The following is a 17,857-nucleotide window of genomic DNA, read 5'->3' as shown; positions in this document are numbered from 1 at the left end:
TGTGCAGTTTGTCGACTATCAGCAGTCTTGTTCACCAGTTGTGCAACTTGAGCTGGTAGCTTTATTGCTTGAAGCCACAGCATAAGAGGGGAAGGTGCAGGCTCATCAAAAAGTCTCAAAAGTTGAAACTAGGAAAGAAGTTTGTCAAGAGTGTGAATATTTGCTTTGAAAACCATCGTTACGATGATTTGGTTTCCTTTGAAACTTGATACATACTATGTGTATGTTGAATGAATTGAGATGCTTAAATAAAGAACCGCTATTCAAATATCAGGAAACTGCATTTTTCATACTAAAGGGTAAATGATGTCGCCATTTCCTGTATGTATTTAAATGAGATATGTTTCCACAATTAATATTTTTAGGGAATTTTTCTCATCCTAATGAATGAGATTAAATTGTACAGCGTTATATGAGCTTAATATGTGTTTTCTGTTTCTTTAAAATTGGTGAAAAATTGTCAGAAGATAATTAGACCAGTATCCATTACTGCAATTATACAATCAAATATACAGGGACAAACCCACTGGGCATATAATATAATTAAAACCTGTTTAGGGGCACGAGGCAAACAGAGTTACTTTCAAACGTTAAAGCTGCACTCTCACATTTGGACGTTTTGACAACTTTTCTCATTTTATGTCTTGGATTGGAACCAACCAATTTTGCGAAAAATTAAATGGCAGATTTTTCTATTTAAGTTAAAACATTGATGTTTTATGCACTTTCTTAAACCGTTAGTAACATTAATTTTGAACGGAAATATGAAATCGGTGATCTGATCTTTTGTCAGCAATCTTTTATCATTGGTTTGCAGATAATTACGCAAAAAATTGCTCATTCAAAAAAAAAAAAGTTGTGAAAACGGTATATCTGTGGGAGTGCAGCTCTAAATGTTTAATTTCTTGATTTTACTACTGTATTAGAAATTACAGGGGTTGGGGCATATTTTTAGTGTTTTTATTGCTTTTTATTTTCATACAGTCATACTTTATTCCTCAGGGCATATTACATTATCATTACATATTACATATAACAATCATATTGTTCATGGCTTGTATTTTTGGTGTATTTTGTTGCATATGCTATAGAAAAGTTGAAAGTTAAAAATAAATTCATAGTTGAAATGATGGCTTTGAATGGTATTGTCAGATGAGAAAGGCACTTTTAAGAAATAGGTATAATGGTACTTTATTTATTTTGATAATTTTAGATATTGTATGAAAATTATTATCTTTTTAGTACATGAGACCTTTTAAACAGTTATTGACAATATAACAATGTGTATATGAAGCTTTAGATCAACACATCAGCTGCACTCTTACAGATTGTCAGTTAAGACACAAAATTGTCTCAAAATCTGCTGATTTGGTTATCATTCCTTTAATTCAGTCATATTAGATAATTCACAATAGAACCCATCAGAAATGTAAAAGTGCCGAAAATTCATTTACATTAAATTGTTCGTAATGCTTTTAGCCATAAAACATCATTTTTTTAACATAAATATGATAAACTGCTATCTGATCTTTTTTCAGCAGTCTTATATCACTTAAAATTGGGTCTAGACATTTCTGCAAAAAAATTATCCATTTATAGACAAACAATAAAAGAATACCGGTAGTCAAAACGATCAATCGGTGAGATTGCAGCTTTAAATACACCTTTTAAGACCGCTGTAAAATTCCAATGGTTTGCCTAAATCTTTAAAGCTTGCATACTGTTTAATTAACAACCATACTTATTGTTTAAAAGTGTCATGATATCTTTGTACAATGTTTTTATATAATTCATTAAAGAAGTCAAAACAAATTTGTTTATCTTGTAAATTGTTTTCTATTATTTAAATGACCCAGACAAAAATGGGAACGTCACGCGCATGTAGATCAGAAGTAGCACTAGGCTCTATCGGTATTTTATCTATTAACTACATAATAGACAAAAGAAAACTTTTGTTCTTCGGACAACTTTGCAAACTGGACCCCGCGAAAACCGTTAAACGAATATTCATATACAGACTTCTTGAATTCCTCGAGAATCCAAGTCAAATAACAGGATTTTTCCCCGACATATACAAAATATTATGCAAATACAATTTTTTGGTTTATGTAAACCAGTATCTAGAAAATGGCACGTTTCCAGAAATGTGTACGTGGAAAAACCTAGTTAAGAAATCTATCTACGAAGTTGCTAACGCAGAATATCAATCAAGGCTATTGAGTGAAGACAGTTTGCGTGGTTTTCTGTCTATAAATAATGAAATATCACCATGCATTATATGGAGGTTCAGTCAAATATATCGCGAGCAACTCAAATATTGCAGGACGGTGGCTCTAGCTCTAAGTAAAATTTTCAGTAGACCCTACGTTACTAAGTGCACACTATGTTCTGATCAAACGTATTTCATTTCAGAACATGTTTTGTTATTTTGTCGTTCGAACGATACTACTAGGCAGTGCCTTTGGCGAAAATTAAGTTTAATGTTCACAGTAAATCAGTATGACGAATTTTGTCAAATGCATTATTCCGAACAATTATTAGAAATGATGTCCGGTTTCGGATCTTTTACGCTCAGCGACCACAGTCGAGTACATATTTTCAAGACGGTACTACGATACTTACATTTTCTCAGCAAGCCACTGGCTCATTTTTTACCGCATATGTAATTACATGTACAATGTGTGTAAACATACCCTCTTTTGAAGTCTCGTTCATTTGGGTTGTTTTTTTGTTGTTTTTTTGTAAAAGTAACTATCTATTTTACTATGTTTACTTTACTTATAAATATCACTCCTTTTATATCATTGTCATAACTCTATCTAAAATGCAGGACGATGTGTAATGTAGGGACATGTCATTTATTTCCCATACTTTGTATTGTTGTGTACCCTGAAATTGATGTCATGCATATCATGTTCCTATTCTTTTCTATGTTATGATTATATATCAACTGTATATTCATGTATTGTATGTTATAAATATGTAATGCTCTCCATTGTTGGAGGAATAAAAGAATCTATCTATCTAGCAAGGAGGTGTTATATTAAGGATGCATCATTTAAACCAAATTATACATTTGGCACCGCGCACCCCAGTTAAGTCGTGCAGCGTCGGGAACGGGCCAGTATATACACTCCGGTATAGTAGGGGTGGTCACCGAGCCCGAGCCACACTGTCTAAGGGGCACGTGCAATTGGCCATTAATTTGGGGAATTAGCTGGCACAACTGCGAGTTACCGTTTAAGTTCAGATCACGTTTAATGGTTCACTTTGATTAACAACTCAAGTCCAATTAAGATGTTTAAAGTTGGTTCTTTATTAATTCCACATTTGAGTGAATAGTTAACAAAGATAAATCCAAAGACTTATTTAACAAGAAACATTCAATAGCCATGTGATATATTAAGTTATGAAAGTAAGTGAATTAATTATATAGTCACAAAAAAAGTAGTTCAAAGATATTTCCTTAGTAAAAGAAGAAGTACAAAGTTCCTAGTCTATATGTATATCTAATGTATATATTTCTCCTTCTCCTTAAATGAAAAATGTACATACTTATATACTAACTTAAAGAGTAGAAGTTACCAATCAGAATTAAGTGATAAAAAGATAATGATCGAAGATTTTAGAAAGTGTCACTCAAAAATAATTATTGTCAAAAATAAAATTTACAATTAGATTAAGTCTGAGATAATTGAGAAGTGTCAAAGTCTCAAAGAGTAAGGTTTATGATTATGATCTGAGATAATTAACTGATAATAATTAAGAAGAGGAAGCAGGAAAATCTTATCAGAAATGTCAAAACACTCAATTGCAATTAGAATGACTGACAAAAGTCTCTTTAGGAAATTATGAAAGTAAATATCATAGAAAAATAAGATGTAACCAAAAAAAAGAACAATAAATTTTCTAACAGAATTTGAAAGAGAAAGTCACATGGTGACACATTCATATGCACAACATAGGCGTGTAGCCGCCTATACGTGAATACGCGGCTGAATCCACATGATTCTGACAAAAAAATCAACCAAAGTTGCAGTATGCGAACTTGACTACATGAATCTAAAACTGGTTATTTTCCAGTACTAAATAATGCACATCGGAACGCCCAGAATGCACTAGATTGCACCATGGTTTTCAAAATTTTCAAGTTTGCCCCGAACCCCCAGCACATTTATGAATCCTCATGAATAGAGGGGTAGCTACGCCCCTGACATAATTGAAACCACAGTGTGGCTAAACAACACTTGTATGTTTATCCTACGCAGTGATCTCCCATGGAAATGCAATCGTCAAAGAATCTGAAGGGGATGTTTATATGGACTACATTTGAAATGCACCAAGTGTTTAAAAAAGTTGATTTCAGTCACGAAGAGAATCAACCATACCCCACACTTGTTGGAGTAAGATGAAATGTCCACTTTCCGCGAGAAAGAAAGTACATTGAAAATGTTCATTTGATTCAAGTGACTATTTTTTATAAATATGTTACAATACATAAAATACGTTATTTTTTTATAATTGTTTACCCATGTTGAATTTTATTTGGCAAATTTATAAGAGATTTATATACAAGGGCATAGCCAGAAGTTCGTGGAAAAGCTTGATAAAATGAAAACAATATGCAGCATATCTTTTAAACTTTCATACAATAATAATCAGGTAATTTGAAATTAAGAATGCGAGATTCATCGTAAAGCATGTTATAACGACAACGTAGTGATCACTATGGAAACAGGTGGTCGCGCATTCCTCCGCAGTTGCTAAAATAACCCATGACAATATCTTGTTTTGTTGACCACTCACATTGAAACCAATAAAACGGCGCGAAGGTTTGCACATTTGACGTGACGTTAATAACGTGTGATGAAGTGAAGTTTTAAGTCAGTGCGTTTGTTTGTTTATTTCAAAGGAAACATTTTAGCTTGAACGGAATAGTTAAATTTTGTTTAAAATGACGCCAGAAGACAGATTGATAAAACGGGCAGTGATACAGTTCTGTGTAAACCTAGGGAAAACTCCATCGCAAACACTTAAACTGATGAATGAAGCATCGAGTGAAACTCAAGTGAAGCGAATGCTCGTTTACAAGTGGCACAAGCGGTTCAGTGAGGGGCGGGAAAGCATTTGTGACGACGTGAGGTCTGGGCGACCGGTTTCACAAACTACAGTGTGTGACGTCGAGGCCGTGAAAAACATCGTTGACGCTGATCGTCGAGTCACTCTTTATGAAATATGCAAGATGTTGGACATGAGTTATGGGTCGGTACGGAGGATAATGAAAGACAGTTTGAAAATGAGTCGAGTGAGTGCGCGTTGGGTTCCACGGCTGCTGACAGAAGATGAGATGAGCAAAAGAGTACGGGAATCACGCCGATCCTTAGCTCGGTACTAAAAGGAAGGAAACCGTTTTCTTGAGAAAATAGTCACTTGCGATGAAACCTGACTGTTTTATTTCGACCCTGAGACAAAACAGCAAAGCAGTCAATGGAAGACTACCAGTTCCCCGCCTCCGAAGAAGGCACGACCATCCTGCTCGATAGGAAAGTATATGTTCATTTTCTTCTTTGATGTGCACGGTGTTATCCTACTCCATGCAGTTCCGCAGAGCCAATCTGTGACGGGTGCTTCCTACTAAAAGGTAAAGTGATATATAACAAAATTCATTTTTATCAATATTTAGGACTTGATAAAATCTGCATAAAACAATGTTTTAAAAAGTTTATGATTAAAAATATGGGATTGAATAAGTGTTAGTTTTAATTATATTTGATGAAGTACGCAAAACGCGACAAATGTTATAAGCCTCAGTTATGTTCTCCATTTAAGGTTTTGAGGCGTGACTTGTAGAGGGCGATGGCATTTAAGAGACCACTGGCGTTGCATGATGGGTGGATTCTTCACCAGGAAAATGCATCAGCGCATAGATCGGAGGAGGCACCGACTACCGCGACAATCCAGCTTGAAGCGGAGATCCTTCCCCCCCCCCCCCCCTTTTTCGCCAGACCTACCACCATGCGATTTTGCCCTATTTCCGAAACTTAAATGTGAACTAAAGGTAAACGCTTCAATGACTTTCAGGCACTACAGAGTGAAGCTCAGACACGCCTGTATTTTTACAAGTCAGAGTGGTTCAGTGACATTTAGCGGCAGTGGGTAGAGAGACTTCGACGTTGTATTGCGGCGAACGGCTCTTACTTTGATAAGTTATGACGTTGACGTCAGATTCTGACGTTTGAACTGCGCGGGCTATACTGATCTCATGTTAATGAAAAAGCTGTAGTTTCCTTTATATTTTATGTATCAGTTTGAAGTTTTCTATGTCATTTACAGCTGAAATAGATTTTATAGCGAACTGACGTTCGTTGAAAAATATTAAAATGTGTTGATTGTATTAAGGAATTCCACGAACTTCTGGCTATACCCTCGTATTAAGAAACTCGGAAAGTATGTGAATGGTTTGGACCGGCTTCCTCAGCCGCTAAAGAGGATATGATTATGACATACTTTTTTTAATCTTTCGAACATGAGTTTTTGAGTGAATATAAGCGAAGCGTTAAGGGTTTTAAAAATGCATCTTTTACTTGGATTTTATAGATTGTTATTACGAAATAAAGTATGGCGTATCAAACGAAGTGTTAAAGCTAAGCTATTGATGGCTGAAACCCTTCAATAAATGTTGATATGTGCTAACATATAGTCTTTGAAGTCCAATATTTGGAAATGCGTTACTAACCCGATTCAACAAAAGGCTGTTGCACAATCAGTTGATTGACATAATCACGTGATAAACCAATAACTTCCATTAAGGTTAAAATATTCAACACCTTAGTATGAGTCCCTGTGGGCGAGTGGATAAGATCCGTTTTTTATTCTATGTGTTATCTGCACCCCTATGTGCTTGCTCCCAACTTGAACAAGATTAATTTTTAATACTTCAATCGTTTTTTAAAAATGCAATTGAAGTAAGAAAATCAACCTGGTTACTATTATTTCTGCAATTTCAGTACCAAGGAGTAAAATAAATATACATGTAAGTGTTTTCAGATGCATTACGAGAAAAATATGTTTGGTGCCAAAACATGAGAGAGTCTCTTTAACGGAAAAGTTTTGGCAGTTACTCAGTCAGTCAGATGGTGATAAATATAATGCATAGCATCATCGCTCTGGAGTACGAGAACGTTGTATACAGAGCATTTTTTTACTGAACATGCGTCTGTTTATGTTGATGACATAAAAGGTTTAAACTGTTTAAAGGAACAATAACATTATGAAACAACAAATCTGATTACAGATATCAGTGGCAGATCCTGGAATTGACTTAAGAAGGGGTACGTGAAACTCATGGGCTTAATCTTTCCACATCCGTCCCTCCCTCAGAACAGAAATTGAATGGCTTAAAATGTTGGACCGGGGTGGGGGTTAGACTCCCCCAATTTATAGTCCGAAATAGTGCATTTTTATCTTAATATTGTATTTTTCCCGATATTGACTGAGAACATATTATAAACGGACGATTCAAAGGGGTGGGGGACGGCGCGCGCTGGGACCGATTCCCCCACCCCAACCCGCCCCCTGAATCTGCAATTGAGTACATGCATTAAAACCGTCTCCGTAGCCTATTGGTTAAGGCGTTCTATACCCTTCATTAAATTGACTTAATACTTCACACAATTGTTCAGGACCATAAGCCAATGAGGTTACATAACTCCATATCCTTAATACAAGTTATGGCCCCTGATTGACTTAGGTTAAACTTTTAGGCAAGTAAAATTTAAGGGGAAGTTGGAATTTAATAAAAAAAACTTCCATGGGTCACAATGAACCCAATGAACAATGTTCTTTAATCATGAGCTATATAACTGTTCAAGCGTTAACAGACACATTCGTGTGCAGACGAAACTTTTATTGTTTTTATAAGCACAGAACTTGTATTTAGCATTTACAGTTTCTATATAATTCAACTGAAAGTTCTATTTAACCATAATATATCAAATATTAAGTCACCATTCACTAGCGGATTGAGAAGGGGTGCAGTTGGCGTGCGCTCCCTCTAAAATCGTCCAAGTTTACTTTTGTGTCAATATATGAGAAGAAAATAATAAAATATACACATATAAATGCATCATTTCCGACTACAAATTGTTAAAAATTACTTGATTGAGTAACCCTCAATCCTCCTGCAAACGCCCCTAAGTAACGCCCCCTTCTAACGAGAATTCCTGGATCCGCCCCTGGTCATTATATATTTTGTTTATCAAACGGTACAGAGACCAAGTGACTGAATCTGACTTGCATTTAATGAATGAGATGGTCTGTAAAAGATTTCCGATGAATATCCTATGAAATTTGCAGTCCTCCCGTTTCGACTGGTCATTGTTTGTGGATTTATTATACCAGGGCTCGACATTAACCACTGCCCGATTGCCCGGGGCAAGTAATTTTTGCAGGCGGGCAGTAGTTTTTAGAATCTACCTGCCCGATCGGGCAGAAACAAAAAAACTCGTCATAGTGGCGACTTTTCTGGTAAAAAATAGTAGTCCGTAATCTCCTTCTTGGAGAGTATTTATCAAACCGAAACTAATGCACTCATTGGTTGTTGACTCGAAAAATCGGGTCAAACGGAGCTCCTCTGACATTTTCATTCGAAACTACGATGGCAAAGACTGCCGAATATTTTCCGATAGAGCTCGAGTAATTCCGTCTAGATCCGTTGGCCAAATCGCGTGAGCTGCACCAAATCCATATAGCTAGCATTCCAGTTAATGCCCTCACAATGTACACAAATCGTCAAATGATGTTTTGGCAGTCGACGCTGTCAAGTATTTTTAATGTTTCAAACGAAAAAAGGCTAAGTCATCCGAGAAAAAGACCAGCTATGAAAAGAAACGAAAACGACGCTGGGTCGAGTCTTGGGGGAAACAATTTTCCTGGACTCAGACACAGCGAGAATGGTCATTTTGGCTATTTTTCGGACTGCTCCAATTTTCGGATGCTCGGTTTTTGGAACTTTACGATTTCACTTTACATTGCGATAAATTGTAATTTACTTCAAAATAAATGTAAGATTACAAGGCTAAGATAATAAGAGGTTGACTGTTGGTTCTTATAATTCAATTTTATTTCATCCTTAATAATTTGAATGTATGTGCTATTAGTTACAAATTTCATGACAACTGATTTATTTCAAATACAGCAAGCCCTGATGTGCAGGTTGAATCTGGAAATGGGTTTTGATGTGAAGTATAAAAACAAAATGAGCCCCCAAAAATTGGGCAAGTAAAAAATCCATTCGGGCAAGTGAAAATGGCTAGGTGGTTGCCCGAAGGGCAACCAAGTATTAGAATAAGCGTCAAGCCCTGTATACACAATTATAAAAAATACTATTACCAAGTTGTCTCTTAAGGTTAAGGGAGCCTATACTGTCAAAAGTTAAATATATATAATTTGTCCCCCTAATGCCATAAAATATGGATGGTCCCCTTAATGCCTCAAAAATAATATTATATATACACTGGTCTCCATAAACCCTTCTACATATATATACCTGTCCCCTTAAAACCTGCAATATACTTACAAATTATTAAGGAGACCCCAAATTACGTATATTTTTTGTTAATTAATTTAAGAAGCCTAAATTTTGTACTCGTAATAAATGATCATTTCAATACTAAATTATCAACAAAAAAGCAAAATAAAGTATAAAACAAAAAATATACAAATTGTCTCCTTAATGCCGTAAAAAATATACGGTCACCTTAATGCCCTAAGTATATATATATATTATATATATATATATATATATAATATATATATATATTATATATATATATATATATATATATATATATATATATATATATATAATTTTATACAAATGTATAACCTTTTCTTGTGACCACTATATAGCGGATTAAGGCTCTCCCAATTTGTCCCCGATCTCTGTATGAAAACATGATTATGCAAGATAATAATTAGTTCCCCTTATCATGTCATACGCGAGCGGGTTATGGGGAGCGGCCTCGACCTTGCTTACCCAGGAATATTTATTACAGAATAAAATTAATTATAAGTAAGTAAGAATTTTGTCTATTATTGTGACATGTACATTTCAAACAAAGAAGAAATAGCATATTATATACAAACATTTGCACCCGACCCGAATGTTTTTTACTATAACAGAACTGGGATGAGGGCTGGGGCATGATAATTAAGTATTTTTGAGAAACTTAAATTTTAAGTTCCGTTGTCAGCTTTATAGCAACACGTGAAATGAACGGCTTGGCCTTTTTTTAAGCGCATCTAAAATTGACAAACAGTTTTTATATATTACACATATATTGGTTGTGCGTAACCTTCGCGATTATCGTACAGGCGCAAAATTATATGCACCGATGACGTCATTTTACCTAATATTTGTTGACAGATAATCGGAAGTAAATTTTCGGACGATACGCAGTAAGTGATTTTGGGGGTTTTATGGGTCAGTTGCACGCAATACAAGCTTTACATTCATGGCATTGATGCATATTGCAGAGTAGTGATTAATGAAGAATAGAAACAGTTATGTATATGTTTTTTGTTGTTGTTTTTTTAATTTATATTTGTGCAACAATTCTTTTTTATTAGCTCAGTTTACCATGCATGTGAATTTGCAGTAGTCTTTAATAATAGACGTATTATACGGAATTCTTCCAATCCCTAACGTTTAAACCGGTTTGTGCAAAAACCGGGGGTGTTTGAAAAATATTGAAATTGTATTAAGTGTATTTTATGGTTGAAATTGATCATAAAGGTTAATATTCATATTTTACCATGTAAGTGAAAAGTTATTCTGCACAAAACAAGCATTTAATGCATTAAAACACATTATTTACCTTCCAAATAAAACGAAAGTGGACTGACACAGACAACAATTATGCCAAGTGCAACAACTCGACCTAGTCTAAAATAATAGACGTGTTATACGGGATTCTTCCAATCCCTAACGTCTAAACGGGAATGTGCAAAAAACGGGGGTGTTTTAAAAATATTGAAATTCTTTTAAGTGAAGTATTTTATGGTTGAAATTGATCATAAAGAGTTATTTTCATATTTTACCATGTAAGTGAAATGTTATTTTGCACTAAACAAGCATTTCATGCATTAAAACAAGTTGTTTACCTTTCCAACAAAACGAAAGTTGACTGACACTGACAACAATTATCCGAAGGGGGACAACTCGTTACAATCGTAAGAACTCGGCCTCCTCCGACAAAGCTTCGAGAAAGACCTCGTTATACAATCGTAACAACTCGGCCATGGCCGAAATGTTCCGAGCGATTTAAAACTGTGCCCTGAAGCCTTGCAGGTGCCCTTCATGTATATATCGTTATGTTTTGACAGAATGAAATGAAGAAAAGCCGTCAAACTCATAATTATAAGTTGGATATTTATTTTTTGTGTACGGAACTAATATAAAATAACATTATCTGGTAATATTTCTTGTTTTTATGATATTTTATAGACGCTATATGCTTTAACCCGGAATCCTGATCGGAACAACTACCCACTTTTGATACTAAACAATTTGTACGTGAAGGATTTGCCATATCAAAAATCTAAAAAAAATCTGTCAACGTACAATTATTTGGACTACAACTCAACCCAATCGTAAAAACTCGGCCTCCGACAAGCTTCGATATAGACCTTGTAAATACAGTCCTAACAACTCGGCCATGGCCGAAATGTTCTGATTGTTTTAAAATTGTGCCCTTCATGTATATATCGTTATGTTTTGACGGAATGAAATGAAAAAACACAACATCGAAGTCATAATTGTTCATTGGCTTTTTATTTTTTGTGTACGGAACTCATATGAAATAACCTAATCTAGTAATATTTCTTGTTTTTATGATATTTTATATACGCAATATGCTTTAACCCGGATTCCCGATCGAAATAACTTCCCAATTTTCTTACAAGACAATTTGCATACAGTGAAGGATTGCCAAATCGAAAATCGTAAAAAAATCTGTTAATGTACAATTATTTGGACTAAAATTTGCAGATACTGAGATAGTCCACCTAAATGGGTGTAAAGTAACTCTTGGAAGAGTGTTCCCAGTGCACACCCAATTTCACCAGAATTGCCTATCCAGTGTGCTAGAAAGTATGATTATCATTGATCACTCCTTGTACATACCGGTATTTGTTTGCCTTTTCAGGACCAGTGATGACAGGCAGCAGTCATGTCCTGTCTTTGTACAGACAGCTTCTAAGGAAAGGCCAAGGTCTCAAACTGACAAACAAGGAGTACTTCTTTAACAGAGTGCAGACAGAGTTCAGGAACAATAAACGCCTTCACAAAGCAGCAGACATCAAAACTGCTATAGAGGTGTGTTAAGTTAAGGTGAATTATAATGCCTCCCCAATCAATGGGGAGAAATATTGTTTTTGCTCGATTTGTCTGCCCATCCGTCTTTCTATTCATCACAAATTGTGTCCACTCCATTTCTCTTTAACTGCTTGAAGGGTTTTGAAATAATAATAATTATCCACAAATGTTCACCAGATTGAGAAAATGTGTAGGGCAGGTCAGTTCAAGGTCAAGGTCATACTTACAGGTCAAAGGTCATTTGATTCCATTCCGTGTCCGCTCCATATCTATTGAACTGCTTGAAGGAATTTCAAATAACTTCCCACAAAAAGGCCACAATGTTCACATATTGAGACAATGTGTACAGTACGTGTTACAAACAGCTCCATTCAAGGTCAATATCACACTTAGAGATCTTTTTACTTTGTTATTGTGTCAATATGCTTCAAACTACCAACATGTGTAATCAACAATGTCTCGAGAGTCCTTGATGATATATTTTCAATTAAGTTATTTAAAAAAGATTGGAAAATAGTGGGTGAAATTTCTTTCCTGATTTCAAAAATGCAAATATCTTTTTTAAAATAGCTGCAATCACCACTAAGCCTCAAGACATTGTTGATTTGGTAGCTCCGATACTTTTGACTCATAAACATATTCATTTTGTATTCATGAAGACATTTCCGGGAAAATGTAATGCTTTTTTATTGGAAATCTGATCAAATCTTCTTGCTTAAAAATTGCTCATCTACTTATTACAGCTTCACATGTTGCAACGGATATATATGAACTATGCTTGCTATATATTGAACCTCAAAACTATATAAATTGATTTTTTTAAGCATTTTAAGCCTTGGTCCTTTAAATGACGTTTCCATTGTGGCCGGCCCTTAATATCATCTTAGATCTATGTAGTTGCTCTTTTAGTGCTGTTCAAGTTTATATCCTTAAAAAGAAAATTGTTATACACTGTATCATGTAAATAATATTTATATAGTGTTATTTGTTACTTTCAGAAAGCAGAGACGTTTTTGAAGAATGACAGACTAGTATGAACATTATGGAATATGCTACAAATCTTGAACTGACAACAGAAAAAATACTATAAACTTGCGGCTGCTTTTTAAAAAAAAAGATGGCGAATTTGAATGAAGAGCTTGCGGACAGCATTTTAATGATAAATGCTGTGCAAGCAAATGATGGAATTGTACTCAGACAGCTACTTGAAAAGAAACAAACACAAGCAAACCTGGACACAAGCTTGTGTTGGGCGTCACGGCTTGGTCACTATTGCCTTGTCGTAATGCTCATCGATTATGGAGCCAGCCCTGGATCAGAAGTCTGGGGTGGATTTACACCATTGCTATGGGCAACCATTTTTGCAGGTGATTTGAATGTGATCCACTATTTGATAAAATGTGGTGGAAATGTGAACCACTGTTCCAACAAGCGAAAACAAACGCCGCTCCATGCAGCTGTTATTAAGGGGGACCACCTTGTCGCGCAGGCCCTGATAGATGCTGGCGCAAATCTAGACCACCAGGATTATCTTAACAAGACTCCTTTGCTCCATGCTGTACAAAGAAATCTTCAGGAATGTGTTAAAACATTGATTTTGAACAACTGTAATGTAAACCTGCCAGGATTTGTAAATGGATCTCGATTATCTCCCTTGTTAGTGGCTCTTTTACAAAATAACTTGGAGATTACTAAAATGCTTATTCTAGCTGGAGCAAGATTTGAACAAATGGCTATATACCAGACATACACGTTAAGGCAGTTTTACAGGACTGTCGAGGATAATTTGAATTTTGAGATTAGACCTGTGTATTTGAAACAGCAATGTCGAGTAAGCATTCGAGAGTTTTTGAAGCCCCAGTTTTTAGAAAAGCTTCGAAAAATTGACTTGCCTCCTGCCCTACGAGCTTTTATTAGTATGGAAGAACTGAATAGAATGTTTTAGATATTTGTTTTAGATATTTGCTTTTTTAATAGTTTTTAAAGCTGCACTCTCACAGATTGAACGTTTTGACAACTTTTATATATTTTGTCTTGGAATGAGCCAATATATGCGAAAATACATAAATGGAAACCAGTGACATAAGACTGCTGACAAAAAATCAGTTCGCAGATTTTCATATTTAAGTTAAATAAATGATGTTTTATGCATACCGGTATTTCTTACATATATAAACTGTAGTAACCCTTTTAGCCAAAAAATATTCATTTTTAAAAGGAAATTTATATGAAAATCTGCAACCTGATCTGTTGTCAGCAGTGTTATATCACTAGTTTGCAGATAATTATAATTTATGCTAAAATTGGCTCATTCCAAGGCAAAAAATAAAAAAAGTTGTCAAAATGGTAAATCTGTGAGGGTGCAGCTTAAAAGGGACTCACTCATGTATTTTGACCAAAAATATTTCTTCAGCATTTAAGAACGCATGAGTGAGTCAGTTTAATACATTCATGCGCCATTGTTATCTTGTTATCGACTATTTGTTTTAACCCATAATTATATATTGTAATGTTATTATATATATATTTTTTGTTTTTGAGAAATGTTTTTAATGACTTTTCAAGTTTGTTTTTTACTTTAACATACATTATATACCTTTGTAATTATACACCTTTGTAATTTTGGTATGCAGAGATGAATGTGTGTATTGAGGTTTTTTAATATTTTAATGATATGAACATTCCTGTATAATTAACATTCTTTTATCATATTGCTAAGCTTGTTTTTCGTGTAATTTAACTTGAAATTGAAATCATCTCACTCTCTGTAAGTTACATGTTTTAAGCACCAAACGTTTACCACAAAATATATGAAGTCTTCATACTTGGCTACAAATGTGAAGAATTTTTCTTCTTTATGAGTTACAATGTACCACAAAATCTGATAAATCTCTTTTAACCATGGTCCACTGGAAAGTATAGAATAATTAGTATATATACATGTTTGAGTATAAAAAAGAAATATCATTAGTCGCCATATATCTGATCAATTAAAATGGAAAGGAACTTCAGGTTCCTTTCTTTTGTTTGATAAATCAATGAGATTTCAAAATATAAAAATACTAAATGATGTTAAATACTAAATGATGTTAAATACTAAATGATGTTTTAATTACAATGATAAAGTTATTCCTTTGTCCTACATACATGTATTATTCCCAGAGCACATGCCCATAACTTATAATAAGGTGAAAACTGTTAAGAAAGAACACATTTTGCTGTTGAGTTTTGATTTTGTAATTTGTTTGATAAAGTTTTCCAAAATAAATACGTTGAACTTCAAAAAGTCTTAGCAAATATTGTGTGTTGTTTTCATTAAAAAAACATGTGTCTAAAATGTAAGAGATAGCACCATTTTAGATAGCTAGGGCCCTGAAGAATTTGTCCTATAATAATCACCGTCTCTCCGCCGGACAAACATTTAGGGTTATTTATGGGTTTTTTAGCTCACCTGAGCACAAAGTGCTCAAGGTGAGCTATTGTGATCGGTCTATGTTCGGCGTCTGTCGTCCGTCGTTTGGCGTCAACAATTAGTTATAATCATCTTCTTCTCCTAAACCACTTGGACAATTTTGATGAAACTTCATAGGAATGATCCTTGGTTGGTGCTTTTTCAAGTTTGTTCAAATAAATGAATTCCATGCAGAACTCTGGTTGCTATGGCAACCTAAAGGAAAATGTCTTCAATTGGTTATAATCATCTTCTTCTAAACCACTAGGACAATTTTGAAGAAACTTCATAGGAATGATCCTTGGTTGGTGCTTTTTCAAAATTGTTCAAAGAAATGAATTCCATGCAGAACTCTGGTTGCCATGGCAACCTAACAGAAAATTACAAAAAAAATTTGGCAAATTCTAAGAAGCCTAAGTGCTTAAATATTTGGTGTGTAACATTGTCGATTGGTTATCTACCATGTTTATTCAAATTATGCCCCTGGAAAAGAATGGCCTAAGCCCATGGGCTACAAGTTCATTATATATACATTTTGTTAAAATCTGATAGTTATGTAAAGTTTACTCTTAAAACAAGGGCAGCAAGTCTTGCTATGTGGTCTCCCTTTTTGTTGGAGATTTCACTACTTTTTTTATTTTTAGTAACAAGGGAATAGACTTCTGAGGTAATTATTGTCCATTTTTAGGTTCATAGATTCAAATAATTATTATACACTTTATTCTTTAGAAGAAATTTCATTTTTACTTAATAATAAATTTAATAATCAGACTTTTCCATTGAACTTCATGTAGATTATTGTTCATGCAGATGCTACATTCTATCTTCTGTGTGGATAGTGTTATTCACTTAAAACTTATATGAAGAAAACAGTTTTTTATTAACATTAGACATGTAGAAGGAATGTGATGTTGTCCTAGATGGCTAAATGTGATAATATTAGTTGAAGGTGCTGAATGTGATCTCATATTTGATTTTTAGAGCTTAAGGCAGTTTATTGATTTTATTGGATGGTGCACTGTTTGTTGTTTGGGTATCTATACTAAAGGTTCTTTCAGTGTGCAAGCAATATAACATAGTTTTGTCAGTGTGTAGGCAATCGAACAAAGTCCTGTCAGTGTGCAGGCAACTGAAAAAGTCCTGTCAGTGTGCAGGTATCTGTACCAAGTGCTGTCAGTTTGCAGTCAATTATCAAGTCCTGTCAGAGTGAAGACAACTAAACAAAGTCCTGTCAGCGTGCAGTCATTCACCAAGTCCTGTCAGTGTGCAGGAAACTGTGACAAGTCCTGTCAGTGTGCAGGCAACTGGGACAAGTCCTGTCAGTGATTATCCAGGCAACATGTTTGACCAGTATGTTTTTCAATATTCTTTGAAAACAAATATCAAGCTATATTGATAACAAAGGTTAAACTCTTTTACTCAGGTGAGCGATTTAGGGCCATCATGGCCCTCTTGTTTGACAATAGGGTTGGGGAGTGTTTGCTTAGTTAACTTTTGAACCATTTTCAACTTCAAACTTAATGAAGTTTGCTCACAGTTGCAATACGCTCTTTTATGACAAGTGATGTAACTAAAACTTAAATAGTGACAGATTTATATAATTGCCCCTTGTAAGCTGTCAGATGCAAATTCATCAAATCAGCTTACTTTTCAACCATTTTTTATTTTAAATGAATGACGTCTAAGCAGCAATATAGTTATGTGTGTGCGTGTGCGTGCGTGCGTATTAGAAAACATGCTTAAAATTTAGAAAAAATGAAGGGCATTGTATGTTTCACTCATGCTCATCAAGAACGATAACTCTATTACCAACTGTTCCCTTATTGTCTCCCTTAAAATGAATGTATTCATAACTGTTCTTCTGTCCAAAAATATACTCAAGAATAGAGTGAAACTCTGAAATTTATTGATGGCAATACATATTTGTACCCACAGGGATTCTCATGATAAAATACCCTATATTTGTTGTATAGTCTATTTAATGATATGAATTGTGTAGTTATATACAATTGTAGCGTGCGACGTCAAAG

At 34.6% G+C, this 17,857-nt stretch overlaps 1 protein-coding gene across 2 annotated transcripts; it reads left to right on the top strand.

The window, feature by feature from the left end:
* Nucleotides 1-10,438: 10,438 nt before the first annotated feature.
* On the top strand, nt 10,439-15,656 carry LOC128239880 (MIEF1 upstream open reading frame protein-like). 2 transcript variants are annotated; one of them, XM_052956320.1, is made up of 3 exons: nt 10,439-10,563; nt 12,207-12,376; nt 13,375-13,545. In XM_052956320.1, exons 1-3 carry the CDS (start codon nt 10,548-10,550, stop codon nt 13,411-13,413), a joined length of 225 nt encoding a protein of 74 aa, XP_052812280.1. In that variant the 5' UTR covers nt 10,439-10,547; the 3' UTR covers nt 13,414-13,545. The 2 variants fall into 2 exon arrangements, with proteins under 2 accessions (XP_052812280.1, XP_052812278.1); XM_052956318.1 differs by lacking the exon at nt 10,439-10,563 and having other exon boundaries at nt 12,236-12,376; nt 13,375-15,656.
* Nucleotides 15,657-17,857: the final 2,201 nt, after the last annotated feature.

Source organism: Mya arenaria, chromosome 7 (assembly GCF_026914265.1).
Source record: "Mya arenaria isolate MELC-2E11 chromosome 7, ASM2691426v1".
NCBI lineage: Eukaryota > Metazoa > Mollusca > Bivalvia > Myida > Myidae > Mya > Mya arenaria.
Note: the sequence above shows the minus strand (reverse complement) of the source record. Positions and strands in the feature narration are given on the sequence as shown.